Here is a 19,466-nt window from a genome sequence, read left to right as displayed (position 1 = left end):
ATCTATCTATCTATCTATCTATCTATCTATCTATCTATCTATCTATTCTAAAAATGATGTATTTGGGATTACAAATTTAGCAGGATGCTTCTTATATATTGGTTTATCATTTTATATAATGTGAATTGTACATTTAATTTATGGAAAAAATGTTTTAGATTATTGTTATATTATCTCTTTAAATACATTGCAAATATTAATGCACAAGTTTGTCTAATGTACAAATTTATATATATATATATAAAACATGTTATGTTTATGGGCTGTCCCATCGTTGTTTATAATTTTGTGTATAAATTGCGAATTTGATGTTTCATAGTTATAATTTCCAAATAAGGCCAGAAATTGTTTAACCCACTTTTGCCAAATTGGGTTGCTTTTTTAATGCAGTTTGGAATAACTTTAAAATGTCTCTCTATAATAACCTATTTGTGATTCCAGTATTATGTAGGCTATTTTGCATGTGTGACACCTCTTTGTCATTAGCATTTCTTGCTAACGCTTTAATTATTGGTTGATTTGTAGTGTGATTTAAAACTGAGACATTTGCATATGCACCTTTCTTCAGTTGCTCTGTGCAGATTGTCATGTAATCCAAAACTGGTGGATTGAAAGTCTGTTTTTCCACTTTCTGACATAGATTTTATTTCCAAAATACTTTTTTACATAATTTACATATATTACATAACAGCATCTTTACATCATGCCTTTACACTTCTGTCCATTAATGTTCATCCCCAAACCTGACATTACAGCCATGCAAATGATCTATGAGTAGAACTTCAATCCATTCCCACTGTAGATGCTTCAGTCGTCCAGTAGAGGACGCCGTGTTTAAGACTGGCACAGACAGGAAGTGATGGCCAGCACGGTGCGGATCTGGCCTTGTTGACTGAGGAAAGTGTGGCTTTCGTAGTCTTGAGGAACACAAGCGTTGCCCTGTCCTTCGGCCCACAGCAGACATTCACCGAGATCAGACGCACTCCTGCAGAAACACACGAGTGTGTTAGTCAACATCCAATAAAATGCACTTAAATCATCAATGGGAAAGGTGCACTAAATAACTTTCAACTGTGGAAGAAACAAATAAAGTAAACCCTACAGTTTGCAGTTACTAATAAAACATAGATGTATAATCTAGATTTTTAAAAATGTATCAGTATACTGAATGTCCATCCAAGTATTTAAGAATATCACACATGACAATGAGCCACAGCCTTATTTCTCACCAGGCCATTTATTACATTTATTCATTAACATTTACAAAAGCTGCTTATAGTTGTTCATTTAAATAGAATCCTCAATACAGTGAGTTTGAGTTAAACTTTAAGTTAGGACATAAACAACTACAACATAAAAATCTACAAGCTAAATACAGTAGTCAACATTTGAAGCGGATCAAAAAAATTAATCAAAGTTGTCCTAAGACAAGAATGTGTATTTTTTTAGTTTTAGGACAACTCTGATGAAAGATTTTGATCCACTTTAAAAGTTTACTACTATATAAATCCGATTTATATTTATACCGGAAATATTAAGCAACAACACATTGATAGTAATGAGAACCATTATTAATAATTGAGCACCAACATTTAAAGAGCGGCAAGTAATGATGCATTACAGGAATTAATTACATTTCACAATATATTCACATAGATTTTAGTTTTTTTAATTGCAATGATTTTGTAATTTTAGTTTTTTTTTCCGTCAACTGAATTCTTAGCAAGCAAAAGAGAGAGAAAGAAAAAATATATAATTTAAGTTAAAAAAAAAAGTGTCATGATTTTGATGCTACCTTAGAAATGAAATAACACATTAACTAACAAAGCTGTTGTATTTCTGCCTTGGATTAAAGTCTGACCGAAGTGCAAAAACAAACAAGAGTCATGTTATAAAGAGTGTGTGTGTGATCATGTGTTTGCTCAGCTGTGTGTAAAGTCAGATGTGCGACGTGTACCTGAGAAGACAGCGGCTCCCTGAGGTGCAGCTTCCCAAACATCTGCCAACATCTATTTCCTGTAAGAACATTAGCAACACAAGAGACAGCCATCAGTTCACCACCTGCTGTTAATGCAGGACAGCTTTTAAGATGCTAAGTGCTTTGATTTGGCACCTGTGGGGACCATTTGTGGCCTCCTCGCACCTTCTGGGAGTGTGGCGTCAGACAGAGAACATCTGACACCGATGTGTTCAATAAGCACAAGATCGGTGTTAAACTTTTACATGATTAAATGCCTTAGGATCTGTTGTAAGAATTAATTTATACTTAATATGAACCGATGGAACTGATTTTCAGTGGCATTTTTATCCTTTTTTTTTGGTAAAAGTATAAAAAAAACACTACTAAGACGTCCATGTCAAATACTTTAAAGCCGTGCTACACTTAATAAGCCTAGAATCTAATATATAATGGAAAATATCACATGAATATAGAATATAAAATATAAAGAATTCATGCATTTTAAATATTTTGAACATTTCGTCACTTTTTCATGCCATTTTGTCTCAGAATTAATGCTGCAATCTGGACACTTTTAGGAGTTGCACTGTATGCATGCAGTAAACTGTGCTAAGGGTTTTTCAAGCACTAAGTAGTTGTTTAGTGTGCAACATCTCCATGCATATTCACACGTGAGTTCAGTGCTGTCCAGTCATGGAAATGTGAATTGGAAATGTCTGGAGGGGGGAAATGGATCAGGATGCTGATCTTTAAGGTTAACAAATGGAGAAAACATGACTCATTTCCTTTCTGACCAGCAGAATTTCCTGGCATGAGATCCTATGCTTCAGCATCAGATGATTGAATTTCATGTCAGTATTGGTTTGGCCTTATTTCCCTTTCCGAACCTACAATCTAAGCTTTTAACTAACCCGCTGACCACTGTAATATATAATTATATCACACATTTAATTTATATCGCATGTCTAAAAGGCTACTTTCATTTATTACATCAACAACCATTATAACATTATGCTACTTTTTAATTTCAACCAGTGAGAGAGATTTACGTTTGATGACTGAAGCAACCAAATCAGACAGAGATGAAATGTATTGTTAAGAATAAAGTGTATAATAAATTACCTACTATTAGAAAAATAATTGCATGAGAAATTGTGCCAAAAAATACTAAAGAACAAATTTATTTTGTTATACCCACAGTTGAAAGTCAATTTATGCAATTGTTCGCTCACCCTCAGACTTTCTACTTTGACTCCGTCATCATTGTACGTGATCTCGTAGTGATGCTCTACATACGGGATTCGGTAACATCCCTCCATTAGTTTGCACTGGGCCACTGTTTGGATCAACTCCACTTTGTTCGGAGTTTCAATGAGGGTGGAATCAAACTTAGTCGGCATACATGAAAATCCCTCTGTAAGTAAAACAGATGATTAGTGTCATCATTAGAAGTGCACAAATGTAGGGTTATTTGGTACTTAAGCCACTACTCTTCTTTCCTGCGACCAATAGGATTGACTGTTAGGAGTATACTCTAATGCACACTGATTACAGAGGGACTTTTATTTTGTTTTCTTTTACCTGGGGCCCCTTTGGATCCGAGACATTTGCCTGCGTCTATGACGGTCTCGTACGGAGTCTCAGAGTAGTATGTTTTCAGTGATGGTGCTCGGACACACCGGCTCATTTTGGCTTCGCATTGACAGTCCTCGATGATCTCGACCTCACGCAGACCTTCATACAGCATCACGCGGTCCACACGCACCACGGCCGGCTCGCAGGTGGAGCTCGGTCCACAGGATGGAGAACCGCTGATGGAGTCTGCACCTCCTGAGGACGGATCCAGACGCCTCATCTGTAATGGGTATGGACAAAAAAATTAAAATGTATGAAAAGCCCTTTTTTGTATGTAGCTAAAGTAAAATAAAAATACTGATTTGACATAAAAAAATTTTTTTGTATAAATATATTGTGTAATTTATATGTGAATGTCTAAATATTTATAGTATGTATTTTTTCTTAATAATTAGTTTTTATTTAAAATATAATTATAAAAAATTAATTATAAATATATGATTTATATAAATATATTATGTGTATTTTATATATTGACAACTAATGTATAACATCATTATTAATATGATTTATTTAATTAAATAATAATTTATTAATGTTTAATCGCTTCACTCTTAAAACGTAGTCACTTTCTCTCTACCCTCAAAAAAATGAAAAGAATGTATGTGAATGTGTATATTTATAAAAAAAATTATGTATTTGTATTTAAAACAGTAATGCTTTTCATATTTTGCATGTTTGTATTCCTTTTAAGACATGTCGCCGTCTTGTGGTCAGTTGTAGAATTGCTTTACCTTTTTGTGTCTCAGGAATTCGAGCATTGATGAATATTTGGAGGCTCTTAGCCCCGCCTCCAGAGACGCAGAACGCACTGATTGGTCACAATGCGCTCTGCACACGCCCACATCAACATTCACAGGACTGCCAGAGATATCTGTTACAAAATAAACAAAAGGTAAGAAATTAAGAGACAGATACAGTAATAGAATCAACTACTCAAACATCAGGATTTTACAACATAATCATAAAGACTATTTCTATTGCATTTCATTCAACATTTAAAGTGTTTCTATTTTTACTTGAATCAAATAACTAAATGAAACCTTTGCCAATGTAGATGATATGTCTCTGGCGTCTGCAGCAGGCTCTCGCTGTGAAAAGGTTTCTGGATTCTGTGTTTTTACCTAAAACTGCTGTGACTAAATGACACAAATACACAAATGAGTTATATTAGTTAAATATTCTCATAGTAACTTATATGTACTGATAAAAAGCAATTGTTTGTAAATAATAAAAATATTCTAGTCAATAACAAGACTGCATGTGACCAAAGTTATAATTACCTCAAATAAAACCATAAAAATGTAAAATAGTTAACTGAAATTTAATATATATATATAACTGATTATTGTTTTATACTTATTTTACTTCAGCTAGTTATCAGGGCAACATAAAACTACAAACTACATGCAATAATAAAATAATAAGCATTTAAGGCAAAATATAAGCAATAACTAAAACTGAAATTAATAAAATGAAAAAAAAAATCCATATGCACAAAACATAATGAAAATAACAAAATTACTACATCTTAAGGTAAAATAAAATGAAAATGGAAAATATGAAGACCATTTCAAAATATCATTTTAATTTAATTTAAGCTGTATACTGAAATATTAAAGTATACTGAAATTAAAATGAATAAAAACTACAAACATATTCAAAAACAATAAAAAATGATGAGAAAACAGGACAACTACTAACACATATTTTATATAAAAATATATATAAAAAAAATGAATTCAAAATACTTATAAAACTATACAAAAATAAAATTGAAAATGAAAATGCTGTACATAAAGAACTTGGTACCTCATCTGTCATAAATTAATTTTGTGATGGACGGTACCGTGTTGTTATACAAACCATGATGGTGAATTATGTATATATTTATATCTAAAATGGTATTACAAATGTCCAAAAACCAGGTCCAGACATGCACCAAAAGTGTCATTTTAACTGTATTTGTATTTCAAAAGCATTATATTGTAAATATGACAAGACAGACTACATTCACATATATTACATTCACAAACAGATTATATTGTAGTCATTGAATTAGGACGATCTTGTATAATAATACATGCAATAAAAAGATAAAACCACTCACAGGTCTGATGGATGGCGCAGAGCAGAAGAAACATCATCAGTGGCAGTAAACCCATAGTAATGTTCCTCACACACACCACGTCAGGTCTGTGTCTTCAGTCCTGCTCTTCTGGGATATTTATACCTGCATCGGGTTAACTGCTGCAGAGCGTGTGAGGTCAGTGGGAGAGAACTTATCAAATTTCCATGAGTCTTATGCCTGCTGTTAGGAGGCCAGCAGATCAAAGAGCATCTCCTCCACACCTCCAGCTCATCGTGTGCTGTCAGACCCATCCTTTCACTAATTAAGTACTTAAGGGACTCTGAGCCACTAAGCGGCCCTCATTCAAAGGTATTAATCATCTTTTATCTCAGGGGGAAGGTGTTTAGCACCTCCACTTAAAACAAGACAGGCTCAAAGCAAGGAAAAGGGTCCCTGCCCCCTGTCGAGAGCTTTGTGTTTATTCTACATCAGGACAAATGGTGCGTGTGAGTCTCTCTCACTAAATCTCATCTGAATTTATCTTTATATCAATCTATCAATCTATCATTTACAGCTGTCATCACTGATGTTGATTCTGATTTATCTAAAAAACAAAAGCGTGTTTTGTTCATTTTAAAATCATGTTCTGATCCCATTGTCCTTTACTGTTTTTCTCAGTCGCTTTGGTACATTTCTTGAATCATCCTTGAGATTTGCAAAACAGTAAGTGCATTTCTTAAACAACTCGTACAAATAGCAGAACACAATGGATTACCTGCAAAAGCAGGTCTCTTGCTCAAAATCCTTAGTTCGTCTCTTAAAAATAAATATCTGTGTCAATGAACATGTCAGTGCCATCAGAATGACAAGTCCTTGACAATTAAAAAAAAAAAAAAAACTCTTTACAATGCCTTTGTGATATAGAAAAGGAAAAATAAATATGGGCACAGAGATGAAAATAAGTCCATTTCAGAATATGTAACTCTTGTGTTGTCCTCTGTCTATACAGTATAAGCTTTCCAACTGAAGACTCATGAGATGAACCTTTGAGCTATTTCAGAGAAATGGTTTATCACTGGTTTATCATCTACATTCTCTTCATTAGTCAAGATTCACTTGCACAATTCATGCCAAACTGATACAAGTCTAATAATAATTTGTAAACATAAAAATAAAAAGTGTGCTTGGCAGTTTATGACAACTAGATTAACCATTTTGTGATGGATTTATATGATGAACTAAAGACTAGATGTTTTGAGGAGTAAGATTATTGAACAGAAAACTGTATAATACATTTTGAGCGACATGACATTAGCAACTGATAATGTAGGAACCTGCAGATAAATGTGCATAATCAGGGCCGGTTCTAGGGTGAGTGGAGATCCGGGGCTTAGCCCAGAAAAATCCATCAAATATAAAATTTGGAATACAGAAATATGAAATTAAAAAAAAATTAGAATGGTACTTTGCCACTAGGTGGCGGTATGCCACTGCCTTAATGAGTGAGTAGGTCAGTCAATGGATTCGTTAGAAACGGATGATTCATTCAGAAAAAAAGTAAGCAACTGTTTTTTTTACTGAATTTATTCAGTAAACACCGCTGTGTGTTGCTGCAGAGCACAATAACATGCTTTGTTTGGAACCATTGCCTTAGCGAAATATGTCTTTTTTTATTATGTTGTCTATTGCATTTTTGCCCTGACACAAAAGGTCTGCCACAGACCGTGCTAACCAAACATTATAAGCGCTCTGTGTGTGTGTGTGTGTGTGTGTGTGTGTCCTAAAGACTGTGCTGCGCAACCGTTAACTGTTAGCTGTTCAAAATGTAACGTTAAATCAGACACAATTTAAAACCGAAAAAGAAATATAATACTATGATTAAAATTTACAGATACCTGAAGCTGATGTATCTTGGCGTTCAAGTGTTGCCTGGGGGTTGTTTTACTTCCTCTTTTTAAAGAATTTTGAAATATCCATTTTAATTTTCAAATAAATTGGATACCTCCAAAAGATCTAATTTCATTGGCTGGATCGTACAGACGCTCATCGATGGTTGGCCAGTTTACATGTCAGTCAGAAGCACTAGACTCAGTGGGCGGTGTGAATGACAACGCGTAAATTGACAAACACTGTTGACCTGAGAGTCGAGATATATTTATTTATTTAAATTTTAATATAAATTACTTTATTGAGCATGAAAATTCATTGATGGCATGGTGGTAATAAAAACATTCGTGGCTCGTGGCCACGTTCTTCTTTAACGGCTCTGAGATTATTTCACTTCTGCATCCTCAGAGGATCCTACGCCTTCCCTGCGTTTGTGCCTGAAGTCTGTCAGTATGTGATTAATGGTGTGCTGAGGATGGCCAGTGCGTGGTTATAGGAAATCAAGTATCCTCAGCCTTACACATCTGAGCACCTTGATGCAGGACGCAGGACACTCACGGACGCTCTCCGCCAAAGAGCGCTTGGTCAAAATTATTGTAAAAAACTGTAATATCAATCATGGGTTTAAAAAAATTAATTAAATTCAGCTACCTAACGCAATAAAACAATAAAAAAACATGATACTGTAACACAATAAAAAACATGATTTATGAAAATTAATAAAAACTGAGTTATCTAATTTTTGCAAGTAAACTCTTCATATATTGACATTAGATATTAAGACAAATGGCATCCGTTTTGTATAATGAACAAGTTCCACCTTGATGTTTACTTGCATATTCATATTCAAATTGAGCCACTGTGCATTTACAAATAAATAAAATAAAATACATTTACACTGCAGGACTATTTATTGCCAATAGCAATAATTAAATCATAAAAAAAGAACAACAAGAACAAAAAACAAACAAACACATTGTCTCTGTCAGTAATGATTGTGCATAAATGTCAAAACATAATGTTGTTGACATTTATACAAACATTATTTAAACATAGATTTAAATTTACCACAGTACAATTAGAAATAAAGTTTTAATATTTTTATTTTATTTTTAATGCATTTAATTCAGTTACTTTCAGTTACAGTTAAAGTGGCAACATTATATCTATTCAGGCATTCAAGGCATAGAAGGCATTTTATGCATTCAAGGAATTTGATACATTGGAGACATGGAAGGCATGGGAAGAAATTTGAGGCTTGAAGGCATTCAAGGTATTTTGGAGCATCCACAGCAATTCAGGCATTCTAAGTATTTTAGGCATTTAAAAAGGCATCCGAGGCATTGCAGGCATTCGAGGCATTTGAGGCATAGCAGGCATTCGAGGCATTGCAGGCATTCGAGGCATTGCAGGCATTCGAGGCATTCGAGGATATTCGGGAATTCGAGGATATTCGGGCATTCGAGGATATTCAGGAATTCGAGGATATTCGGGAATTCGAGGATATTCGGGAATTCGAGGGTATTTGGGAATTCGAGGTATATGAGACATGGAAGAGCTCCTTGAATCTCGCGATCTGGTCACCTTCATCATGAGTTCAATTACCCATATTTCAGAGGGGTCAGCACAAAACTCTTGGTCATTGTCCAATTTGAATCTGTAGAGAGAAAGTTGCATTAAGAATAATGAACTTTAATGTCTGAAAAACTCGCGTATAGAGCTTCTTATATTCATTTGCATTTCATTGCATCATTGTGTGTCCTGTGTCTCCATTCCTCTCCGGGGACATCAATTAATTTATCTAGTAAGTATTTCACAGACATACATTTTATGCAACATTTCTCATATAGAAAATATATATGAATATCATTAAAATGTGTAAGAAATAAATATAAATAATAAATAACATTTTTAGTTTCATTTATAAAATGTTCATTACAAACACATTAGAAATGATGAATGTGGATGGGTGTGTGTGTGTGTGTGTGGGGGGGGGGGGTCCTATAAACATGCAATGGATAAAAAATAAAAAAAGTCATTCTGGGATGCATAGTATCTTTACATTACATGAAATTTCCCTTTAACAGTTAGATTTGATTTATACGTACCTGTATGTACAAGTTTCAAATAACTTTCATAGTTCTAAATCTACAGACAGACAGATGTTACTTACACAATTGCTTGGATTCTGCAGCCTCCGTTCAGGGTTTGTTTTCTGTAACTGGTCACTCTTTTTCTAACGGACAGTCTCAATCTTTTGCCATACCCCAGACAGCAGGTCTTATCTAAGAGACACATCACAAACACAATGAAGAAACTAAATGTACTGATAGGCATTTACGCAAATCCATATGCAATCCATATGCAATACTAACTATGATAAGATGGAAAACCAACAGATGCTCAAAGTGAAAGTGAATTTAGTGACTATTTAAATTATGTGGATATTGCTAAAATTAACATTACAAAGAAAATACAAAATGTTCTGTAACAAAAAAACATTAAAGAACATTGTCTAATTGTTTTTATCATTGACAATTTTTATTTAATAAGTGTTCTCCAATAAAGGATGAAGTATGTCATTTTAACATTTATATGAATTTAAACACTTTAATGGATTTTTTTACTTCACCTTTTATATTAAATATATTTTCTTTTCATATTGTAATTAATATATTGTGTATATTGTTCAGATATGTTTTTGTAGTTAAAAAAAAAATTTAAAAATATTTTTTCTCCATTAGAAAAAAAAATCTTTCTTGCATATTACTGTGATACAGTATATTTCTTTCTCAAAAACTCTTTCAATATCATCAAGTTTTTTGCCAAAAGATTTGAATCTGTACTATTGTGCAACTTCCTACCTTTAACTGTCCCTCTGAGCCTTTCATCCACCTTCTCCATGAGAATGCGGACCCAATATTCTTGGGGATTTGCACAAAACTTTTGGTCACGATCCACTCTGAAGCTGCACAGAGACAGTTTAAACATCATGGACTATGATGTTTGAAAGAATCACAAATAAAAGCCTTTGATTTTCACTGACAGGTTTTGCTTACACAACAGCAGGGATGCTGCAAAGTCCATTCTGCTTTTGTATGCTGTAGCTAGTCACCCTGTTCCTTATAGAGAGTCTAAGTCTATCGACATAGTGCGTGCAGCAGTTATTATCTGGGAGACAAAACAAAGACACTAAACATTATCATGCAATGAGGTGCAATTTGAATTTTTTTTTTTTTTTTTACTTACTTTTGTAAAATGTCTATATCATTTTTAATTTATTCCATTTCTAGTTTTAGTTATTTTATTACATCAAGTTAAACTAAATGAAAACAAGAATAATTACATAAAATGTAAATTTTTTCAGTTAATATCTTGTTTCAGTTACAGTTTATTTTACTCACAATATACTATTTTTTAAATGCATATTAGTTTTAGTTTTAACTTGTGCAAAAATTGTATTGCCCAGTATGTTCCAGTATGTTTTGTAAACTTAAACAATGTTATTTACTGAATTATTTTCTGCATAATGTACAGGTAGCATGCAATAGCTGCAGTATCATCACATGTGGTGTTTACCTTGTGCTTTTTCAGGCGTTGGAAGCCTTTTTGGTGGTCGTGGAATTTCAGGCTTTTTAGTAATTTCAGAGGTTTCCGGCATTTCAGGTCTCCAAGGTATTTCAGATGTTTGAGGCTTTCCAGTGGTTTGAGGTTTTTCAGATGTTTGAGGAATTTCAGATGTTCGAGGCATTTCAGGAGTATAAGCTTTTTCAGGAGTTTGAGTCTTTTGAGACGTTCGGGGCATTTCAGATGTTTGAGGCATTTTAGGTGTTTGAGGCATTTCAGAAGTTTGGGGCATTTCAGGAGTATGAGGTATTTCATTTGTTTGTGGCCTTTCAGGCGTTTCAGATGTTTGAGGCATTTCAGGAGCATGAGGCATTTCAGGCGTTTGAGGCATTTTAGACGTTTGAGACATTTCAGGGGTATGAGGCATTTGAGATGTTTGAGGCATTTCAGAAGATTGAGGGATTTCAGGAGTATGACGCATTTCAGGAGTACGAGGCATTTCAGGTGTTTGAGGCATTTCAGGAGTATGAGGTATTTCAGGAGTATGAGGTATTTCAGACGTTTGAGGCTTTTCAGGAATTTGAGGCATTTCAGATGTTTGAGGCATTTCAGGTGTTTGAGGCATTTTAGATGTTTGAGACATTTCAGGGGTATGAGGCATTTCAGATGTTTGAGGCATTTCAGAAGATTCAGGGATTTCAGGAGTATGATGCATTTCAGGAGTATGAGGCATTTCAGGTGTTTGAGGCATTTCAGGAGTATGAGGTATTTCAGACGTTTGAGGCTTTTCAGGCATTTGAGGCATTTCAGATGTTTGAGGCAATTTAGGTGTTTGAGGCATTTCAGAAGTTTGTGGCAATTCAGGAGTATGAGACATTTCGGTTGTTTGTGGCATTTCAGGAGTATAAGGCATTTCAGGCATTTCAGGAGTATGAGGCATTTCAGGGGTATGAGGTATTTCAGATGTTTGAGGCATTTCAGATATTTGAGGCACTTCAGTTGTTTGTGGCATTTCAGGAGTATGAGACATTTCAGATGTTTGAGGCATTTCAGACGTTTGAGGAATTTCAGTTGTTTGTGGCATTTCAGGAGTATGATGCATTTTAGGAGTATGAGGCATTTCATTTGTTTTTGGCATTTCAGGAGTATGAGGAATTTCAGATGTTTGTGGCATTTGAGGAGTATGATGCATTTCAGGCGTTTGAGATATTTCAGGAGCATGAGGCATTTCAGACGTTTGAGGAATTTCAGTTGTTTGTGGAATTTCAGGAGTATGAGGCAATTCAGGAGTATGAGGCATTTCAGATGTTTGAGGCATTTCAGGAGTATGATGCATTTCAGGCGTTTGAGGCATTTCAGGAGCATGAGGCATTTCAGATGTTTGAGGCATTTCAGACGTTTGAGGAATTTCAGTTGTTTGTGTAATTTCAGGAGTATGAGGCATTTCAAAAGAAGTTTGAGGCATTTCAGGAGTATGAGGCATTTCAGATGTTTGAGGAATTTCAGGAGTATAATGCATTTCAGGCGTTTGAGGCATTTCAGGAGAATGAGGCACTTCAGATGTTTGAGGCATGTTAGGTGTATGAGGAATTTCAGTGGTTTGTGGCATTTCAGGATTATGAGGCATTTCAGGAGTATGAGGAATTTCAGATGTTTGTGGCATTTCAGGAGTATGAGGCATTTCAGATGTTTGAGGCATTTGAGGAGTATGATGCATTTCAGGCGTTTGAGACATTTCAGGAGCATGAGGCATTTCAGACGTTTGAGGAATTTCAGTTGTTTGTGGAATTTCAGGAGTATGAGGCAATTCAGGAGTATGAGGCATTTCAGATGTTTGAGGCATTTCAGGAGTATGATGCATTTCAGGCGTTTGAGGCATTTCAGGAGCATGAGGCATTTCAGATGTTTGAGGCATTTCAGACGTTTGAGGAATTTCAGTTGTTTGTGTAATTTCAGGAGTATGAGGCATTTCAGAAGAAGTTTGAGGCATTTCAGGAGTATGAGGCATTTCAGATGTTTGAGGCATTTCAGGAGTATAATGCATTTCAGGCGTTTGAGGCATTTCAGGAGCATGAGGCACTTCAGATGTTTGAGGCATGTTAGGTGTATGAGGAATTTCAGTGGTTTGTGGCATTTCAGGAGTATGAGGCATTTCAGATGTTTGAGGCATTTCATTTGTTTGTGGCTTTTCAGGAGTACGAGGCATTTCAGATGTTTGAGGCATTTCAGGAGTATGATGCATTTCAGGCGTTTGAGGCATTTCAGGAGAATGAGGCATTTCAGATGTTTGAGGCATTTTAGGTGTATGAGGAATTTCAGTGGTTTGTGGCATTTCAGGAGTATGAGGCATTTCAGATGTTTGAGGCATTTCATTTGTTTGTGGCATTTCAGGAGTATGAGGCATTTCAGATGTTTGAGGCATTTCAGGAGTATGATGCAGTTCAGGTGTTTGAGGCATTTCAGGAGCATGAGGCATTTCAGATGTTTGAGGAATTTCAGTTGTTTGTGGAATTTCAGGAGAATGAGGCATTTCAGGAGCATGAGGCATTTCAGACGTTTGAGGGATTTCAGTTGTTTGTGGAATTTCAGGAGTATGAGGCATTTCAGAAGAAGTTTGAGGCATTTCAGGAGTATGAGGCATTTCAGGTCTATGATGCATTTCAGGTGTTTGAGGCATTTCAGGAGCATGAGGCATTTCAGATGTTTGAGGAATTTCAGTTGTTTGTGGCTTTTCAGGAGTATGAGGCATTTCAGATGTTTGAGGCATTTCAGTTGTCTGTGACAATTCAGGAGAATGAGGCATTTCAGATGACTGAGGCATGTCAGACGTTTGAGGCATTTCAGTTGTCTGTGGCAATTCAGGAGAATGAGGCATTTCAGATGACTGAGGCATGTCAGACGTTTGAGGCATTTCAGTTGTCTGTGGCAATTCAGGAGTATGAGGCATTTCAGATGTTTGAGTTATTTCAGGAGTATGAGGCATTTCAGGACTATGATGCATTTCAGGCGTTTGAGGCATTTCAGGAGCATGAGGCATTTCAGATGTTTGAGGAATTTCAGTTGTTTGTGGAATTTCAGGAGTATGAGGCATTTCAGAAGAAGTTTGAGGCATTTCAGATGTTTGAAGCATTTTAGATGTATGAGGAATTTCAGTGGTTTGTGGCATTTCAGGAGCATGAGACATTTCAGGAGTATGATGCATTTCAGGTGTTTGAGGCATTTCAGGAACATGAGGCATTTCAGACGTTTGAGGAATTTTAGTTGTTTGTGGGATTTCAGGAGTATGAGGCATTTCAGAAGAAGTTTGAGGCATTTCAGGAGTATGAGGCATTTCAGACATTTGAGGCATTTCAGGAGTATGAGTCATTTCAGATATTTGAGGCATTTCAGTTGTCTGTGACAATTCAGGAGAATGAGGCATTTCAGATGACTGAGGCATGTCAGACGTTTGAGGCATTTCAGTTGTCTGTGGCCATTCAGGAGAATGAGGCATTTCAGATGACTGAGGCATGTCAGATGTTTGAGGTATTTCAGATATTTGAGGCATTTCAGTTGTTTGGGGCATTTCAGGATTATGAGGCATTTCAAATGTTTGAGGCATTTCAGGAGTACGAGGAATTTCAGACATTTGAGGAATTTCAGAAGTATGTGGCATTTCAGATGTTTGAGGCATTTTAGATGTTGGAGTAATTTCAGAACTATGAGGCATTTCAGATGTTTGAGGAATTTTAGGTGTATGAGGAATTTCAGTGGTGTGTGGCATTTCAGGAGTATGAGGCATTTCAGATGTTTGAGGCATTTCATTTGTTTGCAGCATTTCAGGAGTATGAGGCATTTCAGATGTTTGAGGCATTTCAGGAGCATGATGCGTTTCTGGTGTTTGAGGCATTTCAGGAGCATGAGAAATTTCAGACGTTTGAGGAATTTCAGTTGTTTGTGGAATTTCAGGAGTATGAGGCATTTCAGAAGAAGTTTTAGGCATTTCAGGAGTATGAGGCATTTCAGATGTTTGAGGCATTTCAGGAGTATGATGCATTTCAGGCATTTCAGGAGCATGAGGCATTTCAGATGTTTGAGGAATTTCAGTTGTTTGTGGAATTTCAGGACTATGAGGCATATCAGAAGAAGTTTGAGGCATTTCAGAACTATGAGGCATTTCAGATGTTTGAGGAATTTTAGATGTATGAGGAATTTCAGGAATATGAGGCATTTCAGAAGAAGTTTGAGGCATTTCAGGAGCATGAGGCATTTCAGTTGTTTGAGGAATTTCAGTTGTTTGTGGAATTTCAGGAGTATGAGGCATTTCAGAAGAAGTTTGAGGCATTTCAGAACTATGAGGCATTTCAGATGTTTGAAGCATTTTAGATGTATGAGGAATTTCAGTGGTTTGTGGCATTTCATGAGTATGAGGCATTTCAGATGTTTGAAGCCATTCATGTGTTTGTGGCATTTCAGGAGCATGAGGCATTTCAGACGTTTGAGGAATTTCAGTTGTTTGTGGAATTTCAGGAGTATGAGGCATTTTAGAAGAAGTTTGAGGCATTTCAGGAGTATGAGGCATTTCAGACATTTGAGGCATTTCAGGAGTATGAGGCATTTCAGTTGTTTGTAGCATTTCAGGAGTATGAGGCATTTCAATTGTTTGAGTTATTTCAGGAGTATGAGGCATTTCAGGTGTTTGAGGCATTTCAGGAATATGAGACATTTCAGGAGTATGAGGCATTTCAGACGTTTGAGGCATTTCAGTTTTCTGTGGCATTTCAGATGTTTGAGACATTTCAGTTGTCTGTGACAATTCAGGAGAATGAGGCATTTCAGATGACTGAAGCATGTCAGATGTTTGAGGCATTTCAGATATTCGAGGCATTTCAGTTGTTTGGGGCATTTCAGGAGTATGAGGCATTTCAGATGTTTGAGGCATTTCAGGAGTATGAGGAATTTCAGACATTTGAGGAATTTCAGAAGAATGTGGCATTTCAGATGTTTGAGGCATTTTAGATGTTGGAGTAATTTCAAAATTATGAGGCATTTCAGTGGTTTGTGGCATTTCAGGAGTATGAGGCATTTCAGATGTTTGAGGCATTTCATTTGTTTGTGGCATTTCAGGAGTATGAGGCATTTCAGATGTTTGATGCATTTCAGGAGTATGATGCATTTCAGGCGTTTGAGGCATTTCAGGAGCATGAGGCATTTCAGACGTTTGAGGAATTTCAGTTGTTTGTGGAATTTCAGGAGTATGAGGCATTTCAGAAGAAGTTTGAGGCATTTCAGGAGTATGAGGCATTTCAGATGTTTGAGGCATTTCAGGAGTATGAGGCATTTCAGGAGTATAAGTCATTTCAGATGTTTGAGGCAATTTAGATGTTTGTTGCAGTTCAGGAGTATGAGGCATTTCAGATGACTGAGGAATTTCAGGAGTATGAGGCATTTCAGATGTTTGAGGCATTTCAGATGCCTGAGACATTTCAGACGTTTGAGGGATTTCAGTTGTTTGTGGCATTTCAGGAGTATGAGGCATATCAGACATTTCAGGCATTTTAGGAGTATGAGGCATTTCAGACGTTTGAGGAATTTCAGGAGTATGAGGGATTTCAGACGTTTGAGGCATTTTGTGGGTTTGAGGCATTTCAGGAGTATGAGGCATATCAGATGCTTGAGGCATTTCAGTTGTTCGTGGCATTTCAGGATTATGAGGCATTTCAAATAACTGAGGCATTTCAGAATTTTGAGACATTTCAGTTGTTTGTGGCATTTTAGGAGTCTGAGGCATTTCAGATGTTTGAGCCATTTTAGGCACCCAAGGCCACACAGACCACGAATCTGGCAGTCTGTTCACCCTCCGCATGAGTTCAAGGACCCATGTTTCATTGGGATCAGCACAGAACTCATGGTCATTGTCCAGCGTGAATCTGTCAAGAGACAATTGCATTAACCATCATTAACTGTAACGTTTGAAAAATGTTTATACAGCATAGAGCTTCTTATATTCACAACAGTTGATTTTATTTCTTACGAAAAATAAACATACAAAATTCAGAATTTACACTTTGAAGATTTTTTTTTACACCACAAACATTTGACCCCATACTGTGAGGTCAAAAGCTACAATAAGAAATGGTGGATGTGTTTGTTAGTGTATCCTATAATCATACAGTTGAAAAAAAAGATTAGAATGAAGCATATTCTGGGAAGCATAATATTTTAACACTACATGAAATTTAGCAGTAACAGTGAGATTTGATTCATACATACTGTATGTACAAGTTTCAAAACACTTTCTAAATCTACAGACAGACAGATGTTACTTACATGACAGCTGGGAGGTTGCAACCTCCGTCCAAGCCCTGTTTTCTGTAACTGGTCACTCTGTTTTTAATGGACAGTCTAACTCTTTTGACACACCGCAGACAGCAGGTTTCATCTAAGAGACATATTACAAACACAGAAAAGATACTAATGGCCAGATTCATTGACAGCAGCACAAACCGTCTTTTGGCATTAAAATTAATTAATATCGGGATTAAAGAAAGATTTAGCGCTGAAAAGGCTGAACATAGTCACTTTTGCACCTGACCTTATTTATTATGCATTCGTAGGAGTTTCCCTTTCAGATGTTACATTTATGGGAGTAGAGTATAAAAAAAATTATAATAATGCAACCTGAATGCTAACATTTGCAATCGACAGATTACTGGTTTGTGCCTTTATTAAAATGCCCAAAAAACCATGTCTTAAAGCAGGAGGTAATAAGTGCTGCTCTTAATAGATTGTTCTGATCATTATGGAAATGATCTGGCTGCATCTGTATTCTTTAATGTGTGCATTGCAGTGAGCAAAATTATCCCATATTATCACAGTATTATTAAAATGCACTGGAAAAGTTCACCAAAAATCACTTCACCAAATTGTATTTAAAAAAAAAAAACAATAAATAACAAATAAAATTAGCAGCACTATAATTTATTTTGTTTGCATAAACATTAAAATAATGCTATCATAACAATAATGACACAGTAACGTTATAATGTTATAGTAATGTTATAAACTAACATGCACACCATTTTTTAAATATAGTTTTAAATTGGGTGGGCACGCACCAGTGCTCAGCTAATAAACAGACATTAAAGATATTAACATGCAATGACCTCAATTCAAGTTTTATTTAGTATCACTAAGACGGTATTCATATTTTGAATTAATTGTATTTTTACAGTCTCTGTTTTATATAAATATTATAAAATTAGAATTTTGTCTTTTTATTATTACTATGTTTCTTTTGTAAAATGTCTCTAAATAGATTTTATTACATTTAATTCAGTTTCAGTTTTGGTTAATTAGTACATAAAGTTAAACTTATCTAAAATGAGAACTGTAGCCTTGCTACAGTTTTAAAACAAGATAAGCCTATTTTTGAACTTTTCTGTAAGTTTATTGTTTATAAGTTTGTATTTGCATTACTTAATCTTTTTTTTTTTTTTTTTTTTGTTGCAAAAACCAGCATTAACTAATTAAGTTGTTTATGTGAAATAAATGAGTAATTAATTATTCATTAAAATTAATTCATGCTGAACAGATGCATTGTTCCTTGTTAGTTCATGTCAACTAATGCATTAACTAACTTTAACTGCCAGCTACGATCAACTAGAGTTATGATGCTTTTGGGAAACGCAGCTCCAGTTTTTTTTATTTTTTTTATTTCAACATTGTAATTGATAGAATAATTTTATGCATAAAGCAGCCTATGATGTAGAATACAACAATACAACAATAACATAATAGAATACAGCAATACAACTACAAAAGCTGCAGCATCATCACATGTGGTGTTTACCTTGTGCCATTGTGAGGCAGAGGAAGCCCAGAAGAATGATGAAGAAGAGGAAGCGGATGAACCACATTATTGTTGATCTTCCGTAAAAAGATAAAGAAAATCAAGAACTGCTTCACCTGATCTACTGGTGTCTTACAATAATGTGAAAATTCTGACAATTTTCGGAAAAATTCTGGAATATATTTGAGGATAACGCCCACATCTTGAATTCCCGTCAACACCAGCTGACAAAACAAAGTCCTTTTCCTAAAGTTGTTGTTTGTTACAATTGTACAATTTCCCGACAATCTATAGCACACAGACGTATGTCAAAATACGAGACAGAAATATGAATCACTAGTTTCGTTTCCTGATCATTTAGAGGAAGTTGTGACTAAGATGTAAGCCAGCCTCCTGCATTATTTGATCCAAACAACACCAGGAATGAAACATCGACTATTAGCACAACTATAACACATCTTTTGTGGTGTAAAAGCTAAGTTTGTATTAAATAACAAAACAACAGCATGAAACTA

At 35.4% G+C, this 19,466-nt stretch overlaps 4 protein-coding genes across 4 annotated transcripts; all 4 read right to left on the bottom strand.

The window, feature by feature from the left end:
• Positions 1-607: 607 nt before the first annotated feature.
• On the bottom strand, positions 608-7,615 carry LOC127951465 (uncharacterized). Its single transcript, XM_052549341.1, has 8 exons — positions 7,562-7,615; positions 5,706-5,845; positions 4,639-4,734; positions 4,330-4,469; positions 3,542-3,815; positions 3,193-3,374; positions 1,958-2,016; positions 608-985 (listed from the first exon to the last, which is right to left on the bottom strand). Exons 2-8 carry the CDS (start codon positions 5,758-5,760, stop codon positions 835-837), a joined length of 957 nt encoding a protein of 318 aa, XP_052405301.1. The 5' UTR covers positions 5,761-5,845; positions 7,562-7,615; the 3' UTR covers positions 608-834.
• Positions 7,616-8,673: 1,058 nt separating this feature from the next.
• LOC127950605 (104 kDa microneme/rhoptry antigen-like) lies at positions 8,674-10,588 on the bottom strand. The gene is made up of 3 exons (XM_052547757.1): positions 10,418-10,588; positions 9,727-9,838; positions 8,674-9,210 (listed from the first exon to the last, which is right to left on the bottom strand). The coding sequence occupies exons 1-3, from the start codon at positions 10,545-10,547 to the stop codon at positions 8,877-8,879; spliced, it is 576 nt and encodes a 191-aa protein (XP_052403717.1). The 5' UTR covers positions 10,548-10,588; the 3' UTR covers positions 8,674-8,876.
• Positions 10,419-13,945, bottom strand: LOC127950603 (uncharacterized). The gene is made up of 3 exons (XM_052547755.1): positions 11,133-13,945; positions 10,613-10,724; positions 10,419-10,521 (listed from the first exon to the last, which is right to left on the bottom strand). Exons 1-2 carry the CDS (start codon positions 13,806-13,808, stop codon positions 10,677-10,679), a joined length of 2,724 nt encoding a protein of 907 aa, XP_052403715.1. The 5' UTR covers positions 13,809-13,945; the 3' UTR covers positions 10,419-10,521; positions 10,613-10,676.
• A 10-nt stretch (positions 13,946-13,955) lies between these two features.
• LOC127950604 (uncharacterized) lies at positions 13,956-17,543 on the bottom strand. The gene is made up of 2 exons (XM_052547756.1): positions 17,430-17,543; positions 13,956-17,029 (listed from the first exon to the last, which is right to left on the bottom strand). The coding sequence occupies exon 2, from the start codon at positions 15,579-15,581 to the stop codon at positions 14,484-14,486; it is 1,098 nt and encodes a 365-aa protein (XP_052403716.1). The 5' UTR covers positions 15,582-17,029; positions 17,430-17,543; the 3' UTR covers positions 13,956-14,483.
• Between the last annotated feature and the right edge of the window lie 1,923 nt (positions 17,544-19,466).

This window comes from Carassius gibelio, chromosome B2 (assembly GCF_023724105.1).
Source record: "Carassius gibelio isolate Cgi1373 ecotype wild population from Czech Republic chromosome B2, carGib1.2-hapl.c, whole genome shotgun sequence".
NCBI lineage: Eukaryota > Metazoa > Chordata > Actinopteri > Cypriniformes > Cyprinidae > Carassius > Carassius gibelio.
The sequence above is the reverse complement of the archived record's forward strand: the minus strand, read 5'-3'. Positions and strand labels throughout refer to the sequence as shown.